This window comes from Salvelinus sp. IW2-2015, linkage group LG10 (genome assembly GCF_002910315.2).
Source record: "Salvelinus sp. IW2-2015 linkage group LG10, ASM291031v2, whole genome shotgun sequence".
Taxonomy (NCBI): domain Eukaryota; kingdom Metazoa; phylum Chordata; class Actinopteri; order Salmoniformes; family Salmonidae; genus Salvelinus; species Salvelinus sp. IW2-2015.
This window is the reverse complement of record NC_036850.1, coordinates 19187059-19205076: the sequence shown is the minus strand read 5'-3', so window position 1 is coordinate 19205076 and position 18018 is coordinate 19187059. Positions and strand designations below refer to the sequence as shown.

The following is an 18018-nucleotide window of genomic DNA, read 5'->3' as shown; positions in this document are numbered from 1 at the left end:
GCCTACCTGTTCACAGCAGCAGTGTACACCCAGCTGTACTGTGGCTTGGGCAGGGTGGAGCTGGCAGACCAGGAGCAGGCAGGGGCCGTACGCCATGTGGCATGGCTCATATTCACCAACTGCATCTTCTTCTGCCCTGTGGCAGCCTTCTCCTTCGCCCCTCTACTGGCTAGGTCTGGCACCGTGGGGGGCCCTGAGATCGCCAAGTCCATCACGCTCATCTTCTTCCCCCTACCGGCATGCCTTAACCCCGTGCTCTACGTTTTCTTCAGCCCCGCCTTCCGGGAGGACTGGCTGCGGCTGCGGGGCCATGGAGCTGTGGCCCGGGGGGTGAAGGCTGGGCAGTGTGCAGGGGGCTCTGGGGTTGTGGATGGGGACGGGGACTCCTCCACACAGCTGGGCTATGACTGTGGGGTGTACTCCCAGCTCTGTGGGGAAACYGGCYTGTGTGAGCGCTGCGAGGCGGCTCTACACGCCAGGACCTCTTCCTCCTCATCATCAGTCTGCAGACACTTGGTGAAGTCCCACAGCTGCCCTACCCTCTCGGCTGGTGCGGCAGCGGGCCAGCGTACGGAGGGCTACTGGGCAGACAGCGGCACCCTCCCTGCCCAGTCAGAGTACGCTGACGAGGGGGACTCGTTTGTGTCCGACAGTTCCGACCAGGTGCAGGCCTGTGGACGAGCCTGCTTCTGCCAGAGCCGAGGGCTCCCTCTGGTCCACTACGCATACAACATACCTCGCATCAAAGACTGAGAAACTCTTCAGCTGTGTTTGTGTGTGTGTGTGCATCTGTGTTTGTTTGTGTGTGCATCTGTGTTTGTTTGTGTGTGTGTGTTGGACACTATAACAAAAAGAAAAGGTTTGTGATACACAACAAAACATGTGCATGTGGGTCCCTGCACACAAATCATTCAGGAAGCACTTCTTTAATCACTGTGTGAAACAGACTCAACTGTCACAAAAAGGGAATCTGGCATTAAATTAGACTTCTCTGAGACTTTTGGCCAACACTTGTTTTGCCCATCAAGATTTACAACTGATTCCTGTGTGTGATAACACCAAACTGGCTGTAAAAAATMTAACAAAAGAGGAAACCTTTCCACCAGTGCCTGCTTCTTGGTTTAGAGCAAATTCGCCTGCTTCTTGGTTTAGAGCAAACTCATTATCAAGATGTTACAAGCCTGAATTCATCTGTCACATCTCTTGCTAAGGCAAGGATCTATGTGCCATCCTTTTGTAGGTTCTACCTGTAGCTAGCTATACGTTTTATTTTATTGTCATTCCCTGGTCTGTCGATTTTAAAGCCTTGCCATAATCGCTATTCATTTGTATATGTAGCAAATGTAATCATAATCCTCATTCTAGGGTTGTTTTTCATATGAGAATGTAAAGTAACTGAAAGGAGAATTGTATGGCAGCGGCTTTAAATTAAGGGGTACTGACAATGTGTTAAATATAATCTGAAAGCTGCATTTTCAGCCCTCCCAATGTGAGCCAACTGAATCTCCAGTCTGAATCTGTTCATGTAACTTCACATGCCRTGTATTCATTCCTCAAGAGTACAAGACAATGACTTAAATGTTTATTATCTTTGACAATAAGTGTCAACAATTCTTCCTCYCTATGAGTGATAAAGTCTTGGATGTCACGTGGGAATGGAAGAGYGCACTGTTTTAACAACAGTCTTCCCAGTTGTTTTGGAGACTTTTATGACTTTGTTTGTTTTGTCTCTTGGACTGAAAATCATTTCGTTGAACTGTGCTTTACCCCCAGGATCGTTCTAATTTATTGCTTAAAGAGGAGCAGAATGTCTGGGCCAAGGACAAGGTTATTTCAGGTGTCAGGAAGTTGGCTTTGAAAGGTGAATGCAGCATGTACCAAGTTCAAGCTAAGCCTCTGGCGCTGAATGTTGATGCCACACAAAGGCCTTCATTTCTGGATTGTTCTCTGAGACAGATCGCGTTGTAGTAAAATATATATATATATATTTTTTTTTTATGGACATCATTGGTGCTCACAACCCATTCATTTTGATCAAGATGCATACAATCCCACAGCTCAGCAGTGTAGCCAGTGTAATGGATATCATGGTATATATTATAATATAATAACAACATATAATGTAGATAATGTTTCACTATGAAACATTTTATTGGATCAGGTTTGACTGTAGGGGAATATCTGTTTGATGTGCACGAGCATGACTTTGCGTATGGGGCCTGCACCACACCACACCCTAGGAGCTTGTATCCACATGTGTAATTCATGCGAGCGCTCAGGAAATTAGGCAATGTAGGGATGCCTTGACTCCCCTCAACATTTTGTTAATGTGTCCACATTATGAAGCTCATTGGCTTTTGAAATTATATCACAAAGTTTCTTATTTTTGTATGGATTTGTCAATGTTTTGACTGAGTGTAATTTTAACACCAACCAACTGTCCAGATTGTATTGGAGATGTTAGAAGCCCTTATGTGCAAATTCCAAATTGGTGTGTATTGCTGTCTGTTTATCCATKTGTAAATTATTTTTGATAGAAAAAACAATAATCAAGAATGGGATGCATTGTCTAACCACGGAAGCTACCTCTTCAACTTTAGTGGCTACCAGCAGTGCTTTGTAAGGTGTGTGTTCTTATGCTATTGATATTTTGTTATTTTGGTTTGAACTGTAGGCTTTGTTTGTAAATACATCTGGTTGTACAGCATCACTGAATTTAAGTCACGACTTTAGTTGATGCCAATTGTGGGAGGAATGTACAGTATGTACTGTATACTGTGATTTTTGTAAACCAAAATATATAAAACCAGTTGCTTAAAAAAGACTATGTTTTACGTACAAGATTTCTGACACACATTCGTATAATTTATTTGCCCCACAGTGACACAGTTGAGTTGGCCTGATTTTGACCTCATCAGGACTTATCAGGAGTGTTTTTCTTTGCCTACAGTGTTAGGTTCTGTCTGACTGACTGACCATAGTGCTACTCAAGGGTGCTGTTGAAATCATCATTGCTATAAATGGTCCGCAGTGCACCAGGGCACTGGCACCTCTCCCAATTGGCTCCTCTGACCGGTGTGTGGAAAGGTTTGACTGCATTATGGGTATAAAATAACCCTGTTGATGGTGTCCATGTCACCTGACTCACACTGGGTGCCCCTGTTCCTTTAACACATACAAACCTTGCGAGGGGTGTAAAAACAACATCATGATTGGACTTACTGGAAGTGGACAAGTGCACATGAACTATGGTCTTGAATATGACATGTCAAATCTACACCAAGTTTGACAATTATGTGTTTATGTTTAAATGTGTCATGTGGATGAAGGTAGGTGGTTGGCAGTGGACCTCAGAAACCAACAGGAGCAGCCTTACCTCTCACACCCTGTTTGGCAATGGACATGGCTTGGCTTGACCAAACATTTCARCTCCCAGCGATGCAGCCACAGGGGGAATGGGACATTCCAACCCTCCCCACACCTCCCACTGGGCCAAACACATTAAGCATATTGCTGTATCCTCTTTTGGCCTTAATTAGGCTTTGTTACATTAATACCCAGCAGCTTTTGTTCATTCCCACTGGCATTCAAGCGCCAGAGCGTCAACTGTTTGTTGACCTCATAGTGATCATGCTCTGTGTGTAGGGCAGCATGAGGCACACGAGTGCTGCTCCACCTGTGTATTCATCTCAGTGTTAACCCCTGTCCACTGTCTGTTTCCCATGTTAAACAATGGTGGGGTTTTATCAGGCCTCACTAGCGAACAGGCCACACCAGGGYTAGTGGTTTACTTAACTTGCATTATAACCAGTTTACAGCTGGGAATATGAGTATGATTGGGCACCCRAGAAACCTGGGATYGACTTGCATTTGAATAAGTGAGAATAAAAGGGGTGCCCACTGCCCYTTGACAAAGCTTTGCATTTATTTTTCATACATAAAACAAATMATCTTTGCCACTAATACTCAATAATCTTATTCTACAAAGGATGCAAGAGTGAATCAAACAATGCAGTCCTTTGCTACTCCTCAAATTATTCCATGAAATAAATAAAGGTACAATAACCCAATGTGGATGAATGTAATGTATTGGATGACCTATGTAAGATGATTTCACAACAGGGAACGGGGWAGATTGACATGTGCACATAACAGGGTGGTAGTGGGACACAGGGAAATGAAAGSTAATGGATTATCTCTGGTCTCTTCACATTGAGCTGTAGTCTGGCCAGGGTCCCAGTGGAGGTCCGTGTAGGATGAGACGGGACATCCACCCTATCTTCAACCGGCTTCTTTACATCTAATCAGCCTTGTTCATCTGCTTATCCTTCTCCTCTTTGGTGATTTGAGCTGCAAGGCAATTAGTCTAAGTCGTGATTCATATTTCCAATTCAAAAATCAAACATACTAGAACATTTTGTTGGTGATTAATGTAGGACTGATAATACTTCACTATTTTAGACTATTCAATCTAATTATTGTCTTTTTACATTTTATTTCTAGACTATAAAATATATTATTTATAATATCCATGCCATTTGATAAATACTTACCACTGAGAAAATGACTGTTACTTCAATAACATCTGTCTCTTATACACATCTAGATGTGTATACTTCAATAACATTGGGATTAGAATATCATCTCCAGTTCAATTTGTTAATATCAAGATAGATTTTTCTAAAAATCTATAGTGTACAGATGAGGTAAAACGTGTCTTATCCTTTCACATTATCCAATATTTTGTAACATATTTTACCTTAAATTAAGTGAGATGGACAATGCACATTGTTACATACTGTAATGTATAGTACATTTACATTTTAGTCATTTAGCAGACGGTCTTATGCAGAGCGATTTCCAGAAGCAATTAGGGTTAAGTATTTTGGCACACKTTTTATTCTTCTCAAATGAACACAAATGAAACAGTTCTATAATAATGGGATTGACCTCAGTTATTACTGAGTGTGGGGGCTTACCTTGGGGGAAAGTGCCAGGTGCTGGGAATAAAAAGGGTAGAAGCATGACAGGACACAGCATGGTGGGGTTACAGACAGAAGGAGAGACACACGTCAGAGGAGATGGATCATGTAATGGTGGCAGGATCCATTTAGAACCTTTACATGTATTCCAGTGTACATTCCAAAGGTCCGTCAGCGAGTTAATATACCCTTATGAAGACATAATGATATGTCTGTATATGTTAACATGAGATCTCAAATAGGAGGAATAGATTTACTGTATTTGCCCTCTAGAACATACTATGATTACCATGATACATGTTCTAGATTTGAACATGCCATTTAACACGTACAAGTATAATTCTTCCATCTCAGATTTGATGTCCAAATGTATTAATTATTTCATAAGGAAACCCCAAAACATGTTTCAAATATGAGTTGGGGAGCATTCATATATGATGACATTTTCTGACATTCATATACGACTTCATATTTGATGGACAGATATGTACTAAGGGTACCTGTTCCAGACCGGAAACAGTTGGAAACCTTGACAATTACAACCCTATTTACGGTGGTTATAACTGTAACAATCACCATGTACACTCAGTGGCCAGTTTATTAGGTACACCCATCTAGTACCCGGTCGGTCCGCCCTTTGCCTGAATTATTTGGGATATGGAAACATTGCTGAATTGGTATCAAGGGCCCTAATGTGTACCAGGAAAACATTCACCACACCATTACACCACCGCCACCAGCCTATACCATTGACACCAGGCAGGATGGGGCTATAGACTCAAGCTGTTTACGCCAAATCCTGACTCTGCCATCAGCATGACGCAACAGCAACCGGGATTCTTCGGACCAGGCAATGTTTTTCCACGCCTCAATTGTCCAGTGTTGGTGATCGCGTGCCCACTGGAGCCACTTCTTGTGTTTAGCTGATAGGAGTGGAACCCGGTCATCTGCTGCAATGGCCCATCCATGACAAGGACCAACGAGTTGTTCATTCCTAGATGCCATTCTGCACACCACTGCGTCGTTATTTGCCTGTTTGTGACCAGCCTGTTAGGTTGCACCATTCTTGCCATTCTCCTTCGACCTCTCATCAATGAGCTGTTTTCACCCACAGGACCGCCGTTGCCTGGATGTTTTTTGTTTGTCGCACTATTCTTGGTAACCCCTAYACACTGTCGTGCGTGAAAAGCCCAGGAGGCCGGCCATTTCTGAGATACTGGAACGCACCTGGCACCGACGATCATATCACGCTCAAAGTCACTTAGGTCACTCATTTTGCCCATTCTTATGTTCAATCGAACAGTAACTGGATGCCTTGATGCCTGTCTGCCTGCTTTATATAGCAAGCCACGGCCACATGATACGTTATCTGTAGGAGCGAACAATTTTCGTGAACAGGGTGGTGTACCTAATAAACTAGCCACTGAGCATACAAGATTGACAATGGATTTGGCAGTTGGTTTGCAGGCCAGGTGTGTTAAGGAGCTCACCAGCAGAGAAAAGGTGAGTAGTGTTAGGGATACTTACGGCGAATCTCTAGCTTGCACTCCACTACATCTTCTCCACTGGCGTTGACTGCTTTGCACATGTACACTCCCCCATCAAATGAGCAGGGCTTGCGGATCTCCAGGGTGAGTACGCCCTGCTTACTGAACATACGGTACTTGGCCTCGTTGGAGATGTCCATCTTGTTTTTGTACCATGTAACTTTGGGCTGAGAGAGAGAGGTTACAATGTGAACTAGATGTGCCTAAAGTAATGCATGTGGCAAAAAAATTAAATAATGTCTATCTGCTATAACTAAGGCTCATAGTTTTTACTGGTCAGGACATGCTTGTCATCCCCCTACAGTACTAGTAGCAGACATGAATGTAATAGTCGTGCTGATTTGATGGTCATTCTGATGGTGATAAATCACTATATCATTCATGGTTAGCAGCATAGCCTTTGTCRCTGTCATTCTCGCTTGTATAGGGACACCTCACCTTGGGGATGCCTCTGACAGAGCAGCTGAGGGTGGCGTTGTAGCCTGCTATGACTGAACGGCTCACTAGAGGGTGTGTGAACTTAGGCGCCTCAGAAAAGTCATGCTCCTTGTAGGTTGGAGGCTTGTATTCGAAACCTGATGAACAGATGAACAGGTGCAGTGCTCAACTTTTGTTCAGAAAGTTTATGGGTTTTACACAGGTGGCAGCAGGGGATGTTTTTTTTWATGAATTTCATATGAATGCTGCTCCTACATACATAAGTGTATAACTATTGTTTGTTTATAGTTATGATGTCATGGTGGTATTACTGTCATGAACGGTGCGCCAGGTATGGGAGCCCACCTGTTTTCTGGATGTAGGCACTGTCTGCTGAGAAGCAGGGCTCTAGGCTGAGGCCTACCATGTTCACAGCGTAGATACGGAAGATGTATTCATTCCCCATGATGAGATCAGCCACCACACAGTTAGTTCGCCTATATAGCTCATAGACAGTGTACCATTCCTGAAAACCAACCARATTTTAGTCAAACTCTTCATTTTTAAMTGAGACCARATTTTAGGGCTACCAAAATACTACAGAACAACTAAACCACAATGTCAGTGTAACGTGTCTTGAGAGAATGAGAATGCATGCCAACTCCTATGAATGTTTGCCAAACAAAGGGGCCCAACTGTGTTATATTTAGCAATGGGGCATCTCRGATATCCAAWTGAGATATTGRTCTTTGTAACATGATAATCTCATATCTCACAGCCTGCCATTGTGAGATGGAGGAAATTAATTGGGTCTAATAATGACTTGTGTGAAACCTGAACAGGGAGCTTTTTATTTAGCCTCTAACCTTGCAGCTCAGAAGTACAATGGGTTTCCATCACTACACAGACAAGCCATGTCCAGTATGAGGCCAAGGCTGGGGGKTAAAAACAGGGCGTGCTTGGCTTGCTGTGCTCTGGGTGGCTGCCTGGGGTGGTGGAAGGTGGCAGTTGGAGCTCAAACAAACAGGCCCAGAATGCAGTTKTCCTTGCRCACAAAGGKTCTCTGCCTAGCTGTGGCTGACTGTGTGTCACAAGGGAGGGTAAAATACCCCTCGGTGACCAWGTAGCATTCTTCCCSTCACATAGTGTYCATACATGAGTCAATTATGYCCGTGTGTCAGAGAGCTTAGCTACCTTGCCTTGTCAATGGCATGGTTATTAAACCCAACGTTCTAACACTCCGAGCTTGGCATAGTTCACTCTGAGCCCAGCCAGAGAACTAACAGATAATTATCAGGCAGCTCGCCCTCTCTCACACACACACTGGGATGACCTCTGTGTGTCAGTTAGAAAATATATATTAGCCTAATCATCATTTAGAATATAGATCATGCTTTCCTGAACCTGCCATGTGTGGGGCAGTGTATGATCTTCGTATAACCTTACTCATTTAATATTGTCTGACCAATATTAATTGCTAGTTTTCTGTCGTATATGAACCTCTTTCACAAATTAATGAGGAGAACATTTTCATGTTAGACACTGCCCAGCASATTGACTCTCACCATGGTCTTCTTGTCAGCCTTCTGAACCATGTAGCCGGTTATTTCACAATTTCCATTGTCCTTGGGTGGCTTCCACTCCAGAGCCACGTTAAAGCCCCAAACATCCATGATCTTCAGTTTCTCTGGAGACCCAGGCAAATCTAAAGATAAGAAATAATATTTATCGAGTCAACATACTGTACCATAACTTTACCTTAAACTCCAATTCAATCAATCACAGAGAAAGGTAAACCACACGGTGGGTACATGTAGAATATTGTTTACGTTGTATTTTAGGGACAGGTGTGGTTTTGTTTCAATATCCAACGATAATGGGACCAGCTTGCGGGATGTGTCACTTGCGGAACGTGTCAGTTTCATAGTTAACTCAGATACAGCATAAACCCATTCTGAGTGAACTGATAGTGCCACTGATCAATCATAAACCATTTCTATTCCAAACCATTAGAGTTGTGAATGAGCCCTCACCGACTATTTGAATTGAGATGCTGGCTGTGTCCTCAACATTCTCAATCTGCAGCTTGACTTCYTACTTCCCAGAGTCCTTCCTCTCTGACTTGCGGATGAATAGGATTGTYTCGGTGTCGCTGTTCCGGACGCTAACCTGCTTCGGGTTCAGAGGCTCCCCATCTTTACTCCAGGTGATCACAGGCCTAGGCTTGCCCTAAAATAAAAAATAATTGAGATTGGAAATTAACATAAACATTCTAATATTTTTTAGAAAGACCAAACCAGATTCTGGAGGACTACAGTACAAGTAAGTTAGTATGTGTGAAATATTGGTTTTCCTCAGTAACCTATGTTTACTAAATAATCATTACAGTGCCAGGGGTGATCATGATTTCAGTACATCTCCAGACCAAGACATTTGAAATATGATATTGTTCATATTTATGGCAGATTTGAACCTAGATAAGTGTGCCTAATAGATACAGTAGATGGTGGTACATTTGGCGGTGYCCCAGACTCCTTGGCTTGTGGTTTTCAGCAGTTACTCATTATGAGCTGCTTAAGATAATCATGTCTGTATCAGTTATCAGTATGTCAATTGAATGTGTTACTAGGATACAGTTTCAAAACTGAAGCTGTATGTATTTATAGTCTTGAGGGAAAAGCAGAAANATGTGTTACTAGGATACAGTTTCAAAACTGAAGCTGTATGTATTTATAGTCTTGAGGGAAAAGCAGAAAGGAATAAAGAGACATAGCGTGAGTTACTGTAGTATTTTTGCAGACTGTAGTATACTGTAGTATTTACTGTTGTGTTTTTGCTGTCATTTTGTTTTATTATCTTTGACATACAAATGGGAACTTTCTCATTGAGGAAACTTCTGGACAAATACTAAAAGAGCACATTTCCCAAAACCTGTAGATAGGTAGCATTAGTATTCTATAGTAAACTGTAATATTTTTTCATGTGGGTAGCACCATTCCATAACTCAACATGCACCAAAGAAAAGGAAATAGCAATTTCTAGTTCCTGTGTCATTCAACATATTTCTCTTATGGGCAAGGGCACCAGCATATATACAGTACATTCATCCTATAGAGTGTGAAGGGTGTACTCTACCCCATACCTGGAAAGGGATCACAAGGTTGATTGTCTCCTCCACTTTCTTGATGAGGGTCTGGCGGAGATTTCTAGGAATCCAGATTTTGGGTTTCTCTGTTAACAAAAATATCATAAGATGTCAATGAATAAAAGTGTTTGGGTACAGTTTTGTGGCGTGCGTGTGCGGGGAAAGTGGTAGGCTTGGGCGGTATACCGTATTATCAATACTGTCAATCAGGGGTGTCAATTTGGGCTGGCTTTAGGACCATGCAGACACCTCGGAGTGGGCAGGAAGGCTGTTTGCCTGACTGCGGTGAACAGCCCGACTTTCCTCTCAAAACAGTGCAGAGGTGGAAGATGGCTGTAACTGACTAGGTAACTTAACAGCTGTTTGACTTGAAACTAAACTCGAGATTTGAATTCCAGTGCTGAGCTAGTGCGTAGCAGCTAATTGCTGTAAGACATGTTGCTGAAGAATGTTATTTATGTCCCTTATCAACGGAGGTGAATGAAGGTACAGCAGCCAAGGTGATAATGACTGGAGTCAATTGTTGTCAATTGCTTGTTTTTGCTGTTCTCCTAACATCATTTTAGAAATGTTTTAATTGTGTAGGAATGCAGAAAATAGAATAAATAAAGTCACTTTGCTATAGCCTACCCTCGGTTTACCTGAAATGATGCCAATGCCATCAGTACCCTAAAGCTCGGGACCTACCCGCCTCGCGGGGGTGTGTYCTATGCCACTGCTTATAACTGTACGTTTTCACTATCTAAGATGTGCCAAATAAATTATCTCCAGCTCAGGGCTCCAGCTATGCATTTGGTTTGCTAACTTAGTGGCTAGCTCGCAAGATCAAGCTTCTTGGTTATGGCAGAAACAATCAAAATCCCCACCTGTATAAAAATCCCGTCTGTCAAACATTTCTTTGTGCTGCAGCAAACTGATTAGCCTTTTCAGATACTGTAGTTATATAACTGTATGAGCTGGGTTGTCTGTTCTTGCAATTAGTTTATGTTCGCTTGTTAGCATTTAGCTAGTGTCCGCTATGGGAATTTGTTTTTTGGGGGGAAATACCGGCCATTGTGTGCACTACCAGTAATACCGTATACCCCGCTATGGTACAGGAATGGTATGAAAATCTGCATACCGCCCAACCCTAGAAGTTGGTTCATGGCTCAGACGTTTCCCTGAGACTGGGAGTATCACAATACCTTTCAACTATCAAGTTTAGCTTGATGGCACCATTACTGATCCAATGAGTTACTGTTCATGTACATTGACCAGCCGCCTGTGAGGTAGTAATACGCGTGAGTTGACAACATCAAGTGCTTTTCAGTGCAATTCCATGGTAACAGTGACACAGACTTTCACTTTAACATGTATGTCTTAACAGAAAATGTTACAAAAACACATTTACTTGAATAACAGTGCAGATGCAAAGTTTGGTAAGAGAATGAGAGTTTGTGCCACCATTCTGTTGCCAAACTTTAACATCTGCACTGTTCTACAAGTAAATGTGTTTTTGTAACACTTTCAATGGAAAATGTTAAACATAGTCATTATGCCTAGAGTTGTATGGTTTGTTTAACTTTGCAATCATTGGTTTTTGTTTGACATACATTTTAAAGTGAAAAATCGGAGTCTCAGTGTCACTCTGTTACCGTGAAATTTCCTTACTGCCAATCAGCACTTAGTGATAGTATCATCCTGTCAGCAAGCGGAAAGGCCGGGGGCTTCAGTGTACATCTGAGACCTCAAAATACACCTCACAACTAATCTGTTAGGTGCTGAGAGCGAAATAGCTGATGACCTTGGCAATGTATGTGTGTTCCCAAACATGATCTGTGAGCCCTGAGATCCATGTAGGGTAGTGGAGGCTAACTTCAAGCCTCATCAGCTAAATATCTTAAACTGTAGAGAAATAGGAGAGAGGAGACAACAGCAGGACACCACACTTACTTTCCATTACAACCTTTGGGTTTTGAACAAACTGATGATGTCTTACTCTTACAGTGCAAGTGTTTTAGGAACTTCCCTGGTAAAAAAAAWATATATTAATGTCTTGTACATGTTTGGACTTCATGCTCATTGTATGGGAGGGAGGATAAAATTGAAAAATTGGGATTTGTTTTAGGCAATCATGGGGGAATGCTTACGCATGATCTCGTGGATAGTGACGGCCTGTGCTAGGGAGGTAGGTGCACTGGGCCCTGCCATGTTGTAGGCTCTGACACGGAACTGCATCTTCTCCCCGGTCGGCAGGTCCCGGATGATCACAGATGTCCTCTCTGTCAGACCCTCGAAAGCTGGCACCCATTCATCAGCTGTGGGCAAGAGACGGCCAGACAGACGTGTCAAAACGCAACATCCGAAGAAGGCTCAGTGCCCCATCCCTATATGTCATCACAACTAGAGCTGCCTGCATGGATTGAGTTAGAACATTGATGTGCAGCTGGCCAGCATAGCCAGCCCTGAAGGGAAGGGATTAATTGCATATGCATTGTGCTAATGGCTCCTGGTTCAAACCACTCTTGACAACTTAGGCCTTTGGTGTTGTCAGACTAAAACCAAAGCTTTTTAGATAATGGCTCATCATGGAAAGTGTGATACAGCTAGCATGATAGAGGATGTCGTTTTATGTAAGAGGGTCAAGATAAAAATAAAAACAGGCAATGCTCTCTGAAATGTTGCTGAATTTGGATTTATTTGACAGTTTTTCTTTATTGTTAGGTTCAAATAGTGTGTTCTTAACTTAAATACTCTCTTCAACAGCTTTCATTTCCATCCTCCTTATCTACCCAGGTATTGTGTGTGTGTGTGTGTCAGGGATCAAAATATTGAATGTGGTACTCACAGCCCTCCTTGCAGTACTCGACCCATAGCCATCCAGCTCAGACGAGCCCAGATGTCCGGGGTTCTCCACTTCAGTGAGATGGTAGTGTCACTGATGTCATCCACACACAGGCCGACGCTCACTGGTTGGGGCTTAGAGAGAGAGAGAGGAAAGGAAGAGAGGGATTTCAGCAACATTATTCTAGTCTAAATAAGAAATCAATGTCAAGAAAAAATACATCAATATTTTCATATGTTATGTCACAGATGTCACAGTATATGACTGTAAAAAAGAACATTGCAAAATAGAAGAAGGAAAACATTTCAGTGTCAGCAGGTGTCAATGCAGGAATTTTTATTGTGGATTTACTGCTACCTGTCACTGATGCCTCAGCATCAAGGCAGCGTAACTTAGCTGCAGATAAAGTGTAGTGTTGCTACAGGTAACAGCCTTGTAAACTAGGGTCCTCCAATAAAAACATTTCAGTGTCAGCAGGTGTCAATGCAGGATATTTATTTTATTGTGGATTTACTGCTACCTGTCACTGATGCCTCAGCATCAAGGCAGCGTAACTTAGCTGCAGATAAAGTGTAGTGTTGCTACAGGTAACTGCCTTGTAAACTAGGGTCCTCCAATAAAAGCATCACTTCCTGAAATACAGTATCTCCAACCTTACCACAACCCATGTGTTAAACTCCCCTGCAGGCTAGCTGACATGGAGCTAGCACATTGGAGATTAAGTATGGACCTTGCAGGCTCCCGAGTGGCGCAGCGGTTTAAGGCACTGCATCTCAGTGCTTGAGGTGTCACTACAGACACCCTGGTTCGAATCCAGGCTGTATCACAACCGGCTGTGATTGGGAGTCCCATAGGGCGACACAARTGGCCCAGCATCGTCCGGGTTTGGCCGATGTAGGCTGTCATTGTAAATAAGAACCTGTTCTTAACTGACTTGCCTGGTTAAATAAAGAATGCATGACAGAGCTTTCATCAATACTAAACCTGGTCTTAGAGCATTTTGTATTATTCTGTATGCAAATCCGAGCCACTCCATTTAGGATGGTATGTATTCATTTGTGGATGTCCATTACCCTTTTCGTATAACATGTTTACGAATTACAATTCGTATTATATGTTACGAATTTCTAAAACGAACAATGTGTTACGAATTTGCGACACGTACAATATATTACGAATTTGCAAAAAGGTATGATATGTTAAAAATTCTAGCTAGGTGGCTGGGGGGTTAACGTTAGCTACCTGGCTAACCTTAGCTAGGCTAGGGATTATGGTTTGGGGTAAGGGTTAAGATTAAGTTTATGAGTTAGGGTAAAGGGTTAGCTAAAGGGGTTAAGTAACCATCTGTCTTATGTAACCATCAGTGGAGGTTGCTGAGGGGAGGCCGGCTCATAATAATGACCAGAACAGAGTAAATGGAATGGCATCAAACACATGAAAACCACGTGTTTGATACCATTCCAATTATTCCGCTCCAGCCATTTCCACGAGCCCGTCCTCCCCAATTAAGGTGCCACCAACCTCCTGTGGTAACCATACCAAACGTGACATATCATACTAATATCAGTGTTCTGGTTTTACCTTTACTATGTTACGTCTAGTCTATGAGACCAGGCTGCAATACTGGGCTAGCTGCATCAATGCTACTATGGAAACCATTCAGTCCCTATAAATCTTAATGTCATGTTCATCTCACCATTTTTCTTAGAAAATGGGTAAATAACAATGGAGAAACAAATAGAGAGTATCTCACTCATTTTTTGTTTACATCCAAAAGTCTAAAGATGTATTTCATGAATAATCCTCCAAATATCGAGAGAACTGAGGTTATTTGTAATTTGTCTTGTCATAGCTGATTTGTACCACATAAACAGTTTGCATGTAACAAAACATTAGCACATAGAGACATCCTGCAAAAGCTGCCTAAAATAAGCTCAAGCTGACAGCCATCAGAGGTTGAGTTACAGAGTAGCCTTTCCCCCGGGCCCTGAGCCCATGGTCCCATGTCACAGGTTAACCAGACAGGGTGGCCATGTAGGCATGTACTAGAGGTCAGAGGTCAGTCTGTGTTTAAAGGGCCAGACTGAATGGGAAAGACCAACCGGCGTCTACGGGCAGTACAGGAACACAGCAAACATAATACTTTGATAAACATCCATTTCATTTTACTAGCCAACACACAAACAACAACACAGGAGAAAACTTTTCTTCTCTTTTGCGCCTGTGAGTTTTAATACAGAGAGACAAAACATACAACAAACATCTCTGATTTACCAATGAAGGTGGCACTGTCCATTCCTACTTACATTGCCCCTTACAATAACAGTAAAAAGGAGAACAGAACCATAGTAACCACAGCCAGGGTTTACCTTCTATCTTATTATCATCATTATCATCATCATTAAAGAAATCCCAGTATTTATTACAGAACAAACCATGCCCCTAATAGTTGACCCTAGCTTAGAGGAAAATAAATCAATGCCTACTCCTAGGAGGTTCCGACTCTGGTACGGGCTCTGGTGCCGGGACAGGCTCTGCTGGGGCACCCTCTGCAGGGGGAGCTCTATCGGCTGGTGGGTCTCCTTCTGCCGGAGAGGCCCCATCCTCAGCTGGGGGTGCCGGAGCTGGGGCTCCTTCTGCTGGGACTGGCTCTGCTGCGGGTGCTGCTGGCTCAACAGGGGGCTCTGGTGCTGGATCTGGGGCTGGTTCCTCTGGAGGAGGTGCTGCTGCTGCCTCTGGCTTGGCCTCCCCCTCTGCCGGTGCCTTTGCTGCACCATCCACTGGAACCTCCTCTGTCGCCGGCTTCTTCTCGGCCGTCTTTGGCAGCATTGGCTTGGTCATCCTTGAAAAAGGTTAAGATAGTGCTGTTCGAAGTGAGCTTGTCGTACTCCTCCTGTTCCTTGTCTCCCACACGCCTCAATCTACTCTGCTGCTGCTCCTCTCTCTCTTCCTCGCTCTGTTCTATCTCAGTGATAGCACTCGACAGCAGCAGTTCAGCTGGGTCAATGTCCTCCCAGAGCAGCCTCAACAGTAGCAGCTAGCCCCTGTGTTCTAAGCAGCTGGTCCCAGCCCCGCCGTGCGCTTACATGCCATTATTTATAGAGGGGGATGCCACAGATAGTTTCCTAATCAGCTGTCTTACAAGAGATGGGTCCATCCGGATACCTCGATGTTCACACTCACATCCTCGAGAAGGAGGAGAAGGTAGAGCGGGACCCAAGGTAAAATATTAAGAGACACAGCAAAGAGAGCCCCATAATTCCACTAGACTCTGATTTCTGTCTTGAAGACACCTCCTCCAGTCTTATTTTAGACAGTGTCTACCCAAACATGTTTTCCCCACGAGCACAAGTCTGCATGCCATGGGAACCAAATGTCAAGATGACCATGGGTTGTTGTTGAGTGGTTACAGGTGCCCGTTGTGATTGCATAGCAGACCTTACATGGCTTAGGGGATATGTAAACTTAACTCTCAGTAGCCAAACCCCCAAGACAATTCACTGTAGTGATAGACAGCAGTGACATCAATCAAACACACTGCCACTGAAAATATGTATATGGGTAATCCAAATACTTTAAGATGGAAACAGTTTTGTACATTTTCAATTAAAATCATGTAAAAATAAAAATACAAAAAATACATACAATTTGATACATCAAATTGGGAATTTTGTGACATATTAGCGCAACTGTATTATTAAGGAAGTAATATCAACATTATATTCAGAGAATACAGGTATGTAGCTGCAGTCAGAACAATGGGGTTGTTTCTTCTGTTTTATGCTCTGTTTATGTTCCGTGGTCAGCTCACAGCAGGTCAGTGTGAGTGTAAATCAGTCATCTCTGCCAGGACAAAAGTTGTGTTTATGTGACAGTGTGACAATACATGATCAGAATGATCAGATTAATATAATAGTTTGATTAAAACGTTTACATGCTATGCAAAAATAACGATGTTCCTAATAATCCTGTTTACATGGACACATCTGAAATAGGCTACCTGATGGGACTTTGATTAACGCAGAAAATCACCAATCAAAGTAAACGTACTACCACAGCGACCATGTTATTTTTGGGAAGCCTACTTGATTCTGAGTTCAGACATATACAGTTTGTATGTGAAAGCTATTTCTAAGATGCATACTTTCAGTTTTTCCACAGACACAGGTCATTACTTCTCTGCATTATTCATCTAGATGGGCTAACTCACACTGTGTTACAGTAGGTTACAGTATGTGAGGTGTTAGGTTACAGTATGTGAGGTGTTAGTTTACAGTATGTGTGGTGAATTGCTTCTCATAAGTAATGGTTTAATTTAATTGATTTGGCATAATACATGATTGCGTTGTAAAGATACATACTTTCAGACCACTGTGCCCTCTTGTGGTAACTTCCCTCGCGCATAAGAGGGAGGCTTACGCTGCTGGTGCTGGCACAAATGCAGATCAAATGCACTGCTGGAACTCCGATTAAGCCATTTACACATGTCCTAATAATTCAAAAGATTGCTTAGAAAACCTGGTGTTTTAATTGCTGCATGTTTACTTCGATTTTGACCTTATGCCGATTAAGATAATCAGAGTAAGGTGTGTACATGACTATTGCATAATCTGCCTGTTGCCATAATCAGTTTAATATCGAATTATTAGTTTGCATGTAAACATAATCATATGACTGGCGAGTAACTGATATCTTTAGCTGACCTGTCCCTTAGCCTGACTGTCCAGTGTGACCACCCAAGGGAGGGCACATGCCTATACGATGACCATCCATCCCATTAATCACTTTCCACCGCCCAAAGTTTACACCAACAAGTTTTGAAAGCTGACACCTATCTGTTTGCATTTTGAATGACCTGATTGTATGAGGCGCTACATGGAACAAAATGTATTTCCCCATCCCTCAAACAGGGAAGTTCAATTTCACAGATGTATATAAAGGAAAATCACAAGGAGGGGAACTCACCCACTGGGATGAAAGGTTGTGAGGCAGCGCTGTGACATGACATGCCAATGGCGTTCACTGCATAGACACGCATCTCATATTCCACACCCTCTATCATCCTCTTGGCCTCATAGGTAGTATCAGTGTAGGGGTCAAAGT

The 18018-nt window shown here is 42.8% G+C and overlaps 1 protein-coding gene, 1 long non-coding RNA gene and 1 pseudogene across 2 annotated transcripts in view; 2 read left to right on the top strand and 1 right to left on the bottom strand.

The window, feature by feature from the left end:
• Nucleotides 1–2824, top strand: part of LOC111969136 (leucine-rich repeat-containing G-protein coupled receptor 4) — a 31232-nt gene extending 28408 nt beyond the window's left edge. The window contains exon 7 of the mRNA XM_023995078.2: nt 3–2824. Within this exon, the coding sequence (XP_023850846.1) occupies nt 3–753 (751 nt within the window). The 3' untranslated portion in view covers nt 754–2824. The remainder of the gene's footprint in view (nt 1–2) is intronic.
• A 1077-nt stretch (nt 2825–3901) lies between these two features.
• Nucleotides 3902–16435, bottom strand: LOC111969470 (myosin-binding protein C, cardiac-type-like; annotated as a pseudogene).
• On the top strand, nt 10311–12765 carry LOC111969471 (uncharacterized). Its single transcript, XR_002877985.3, has 2 exons — nt 10311–10591; nt 12327–12765. It is a non-coding gene; the product is annotated as an uncharacterized lncRNA (long non-coding RNA).
• Nucleotides 16436–18018: the final 1583 nt, after the last annotated feature.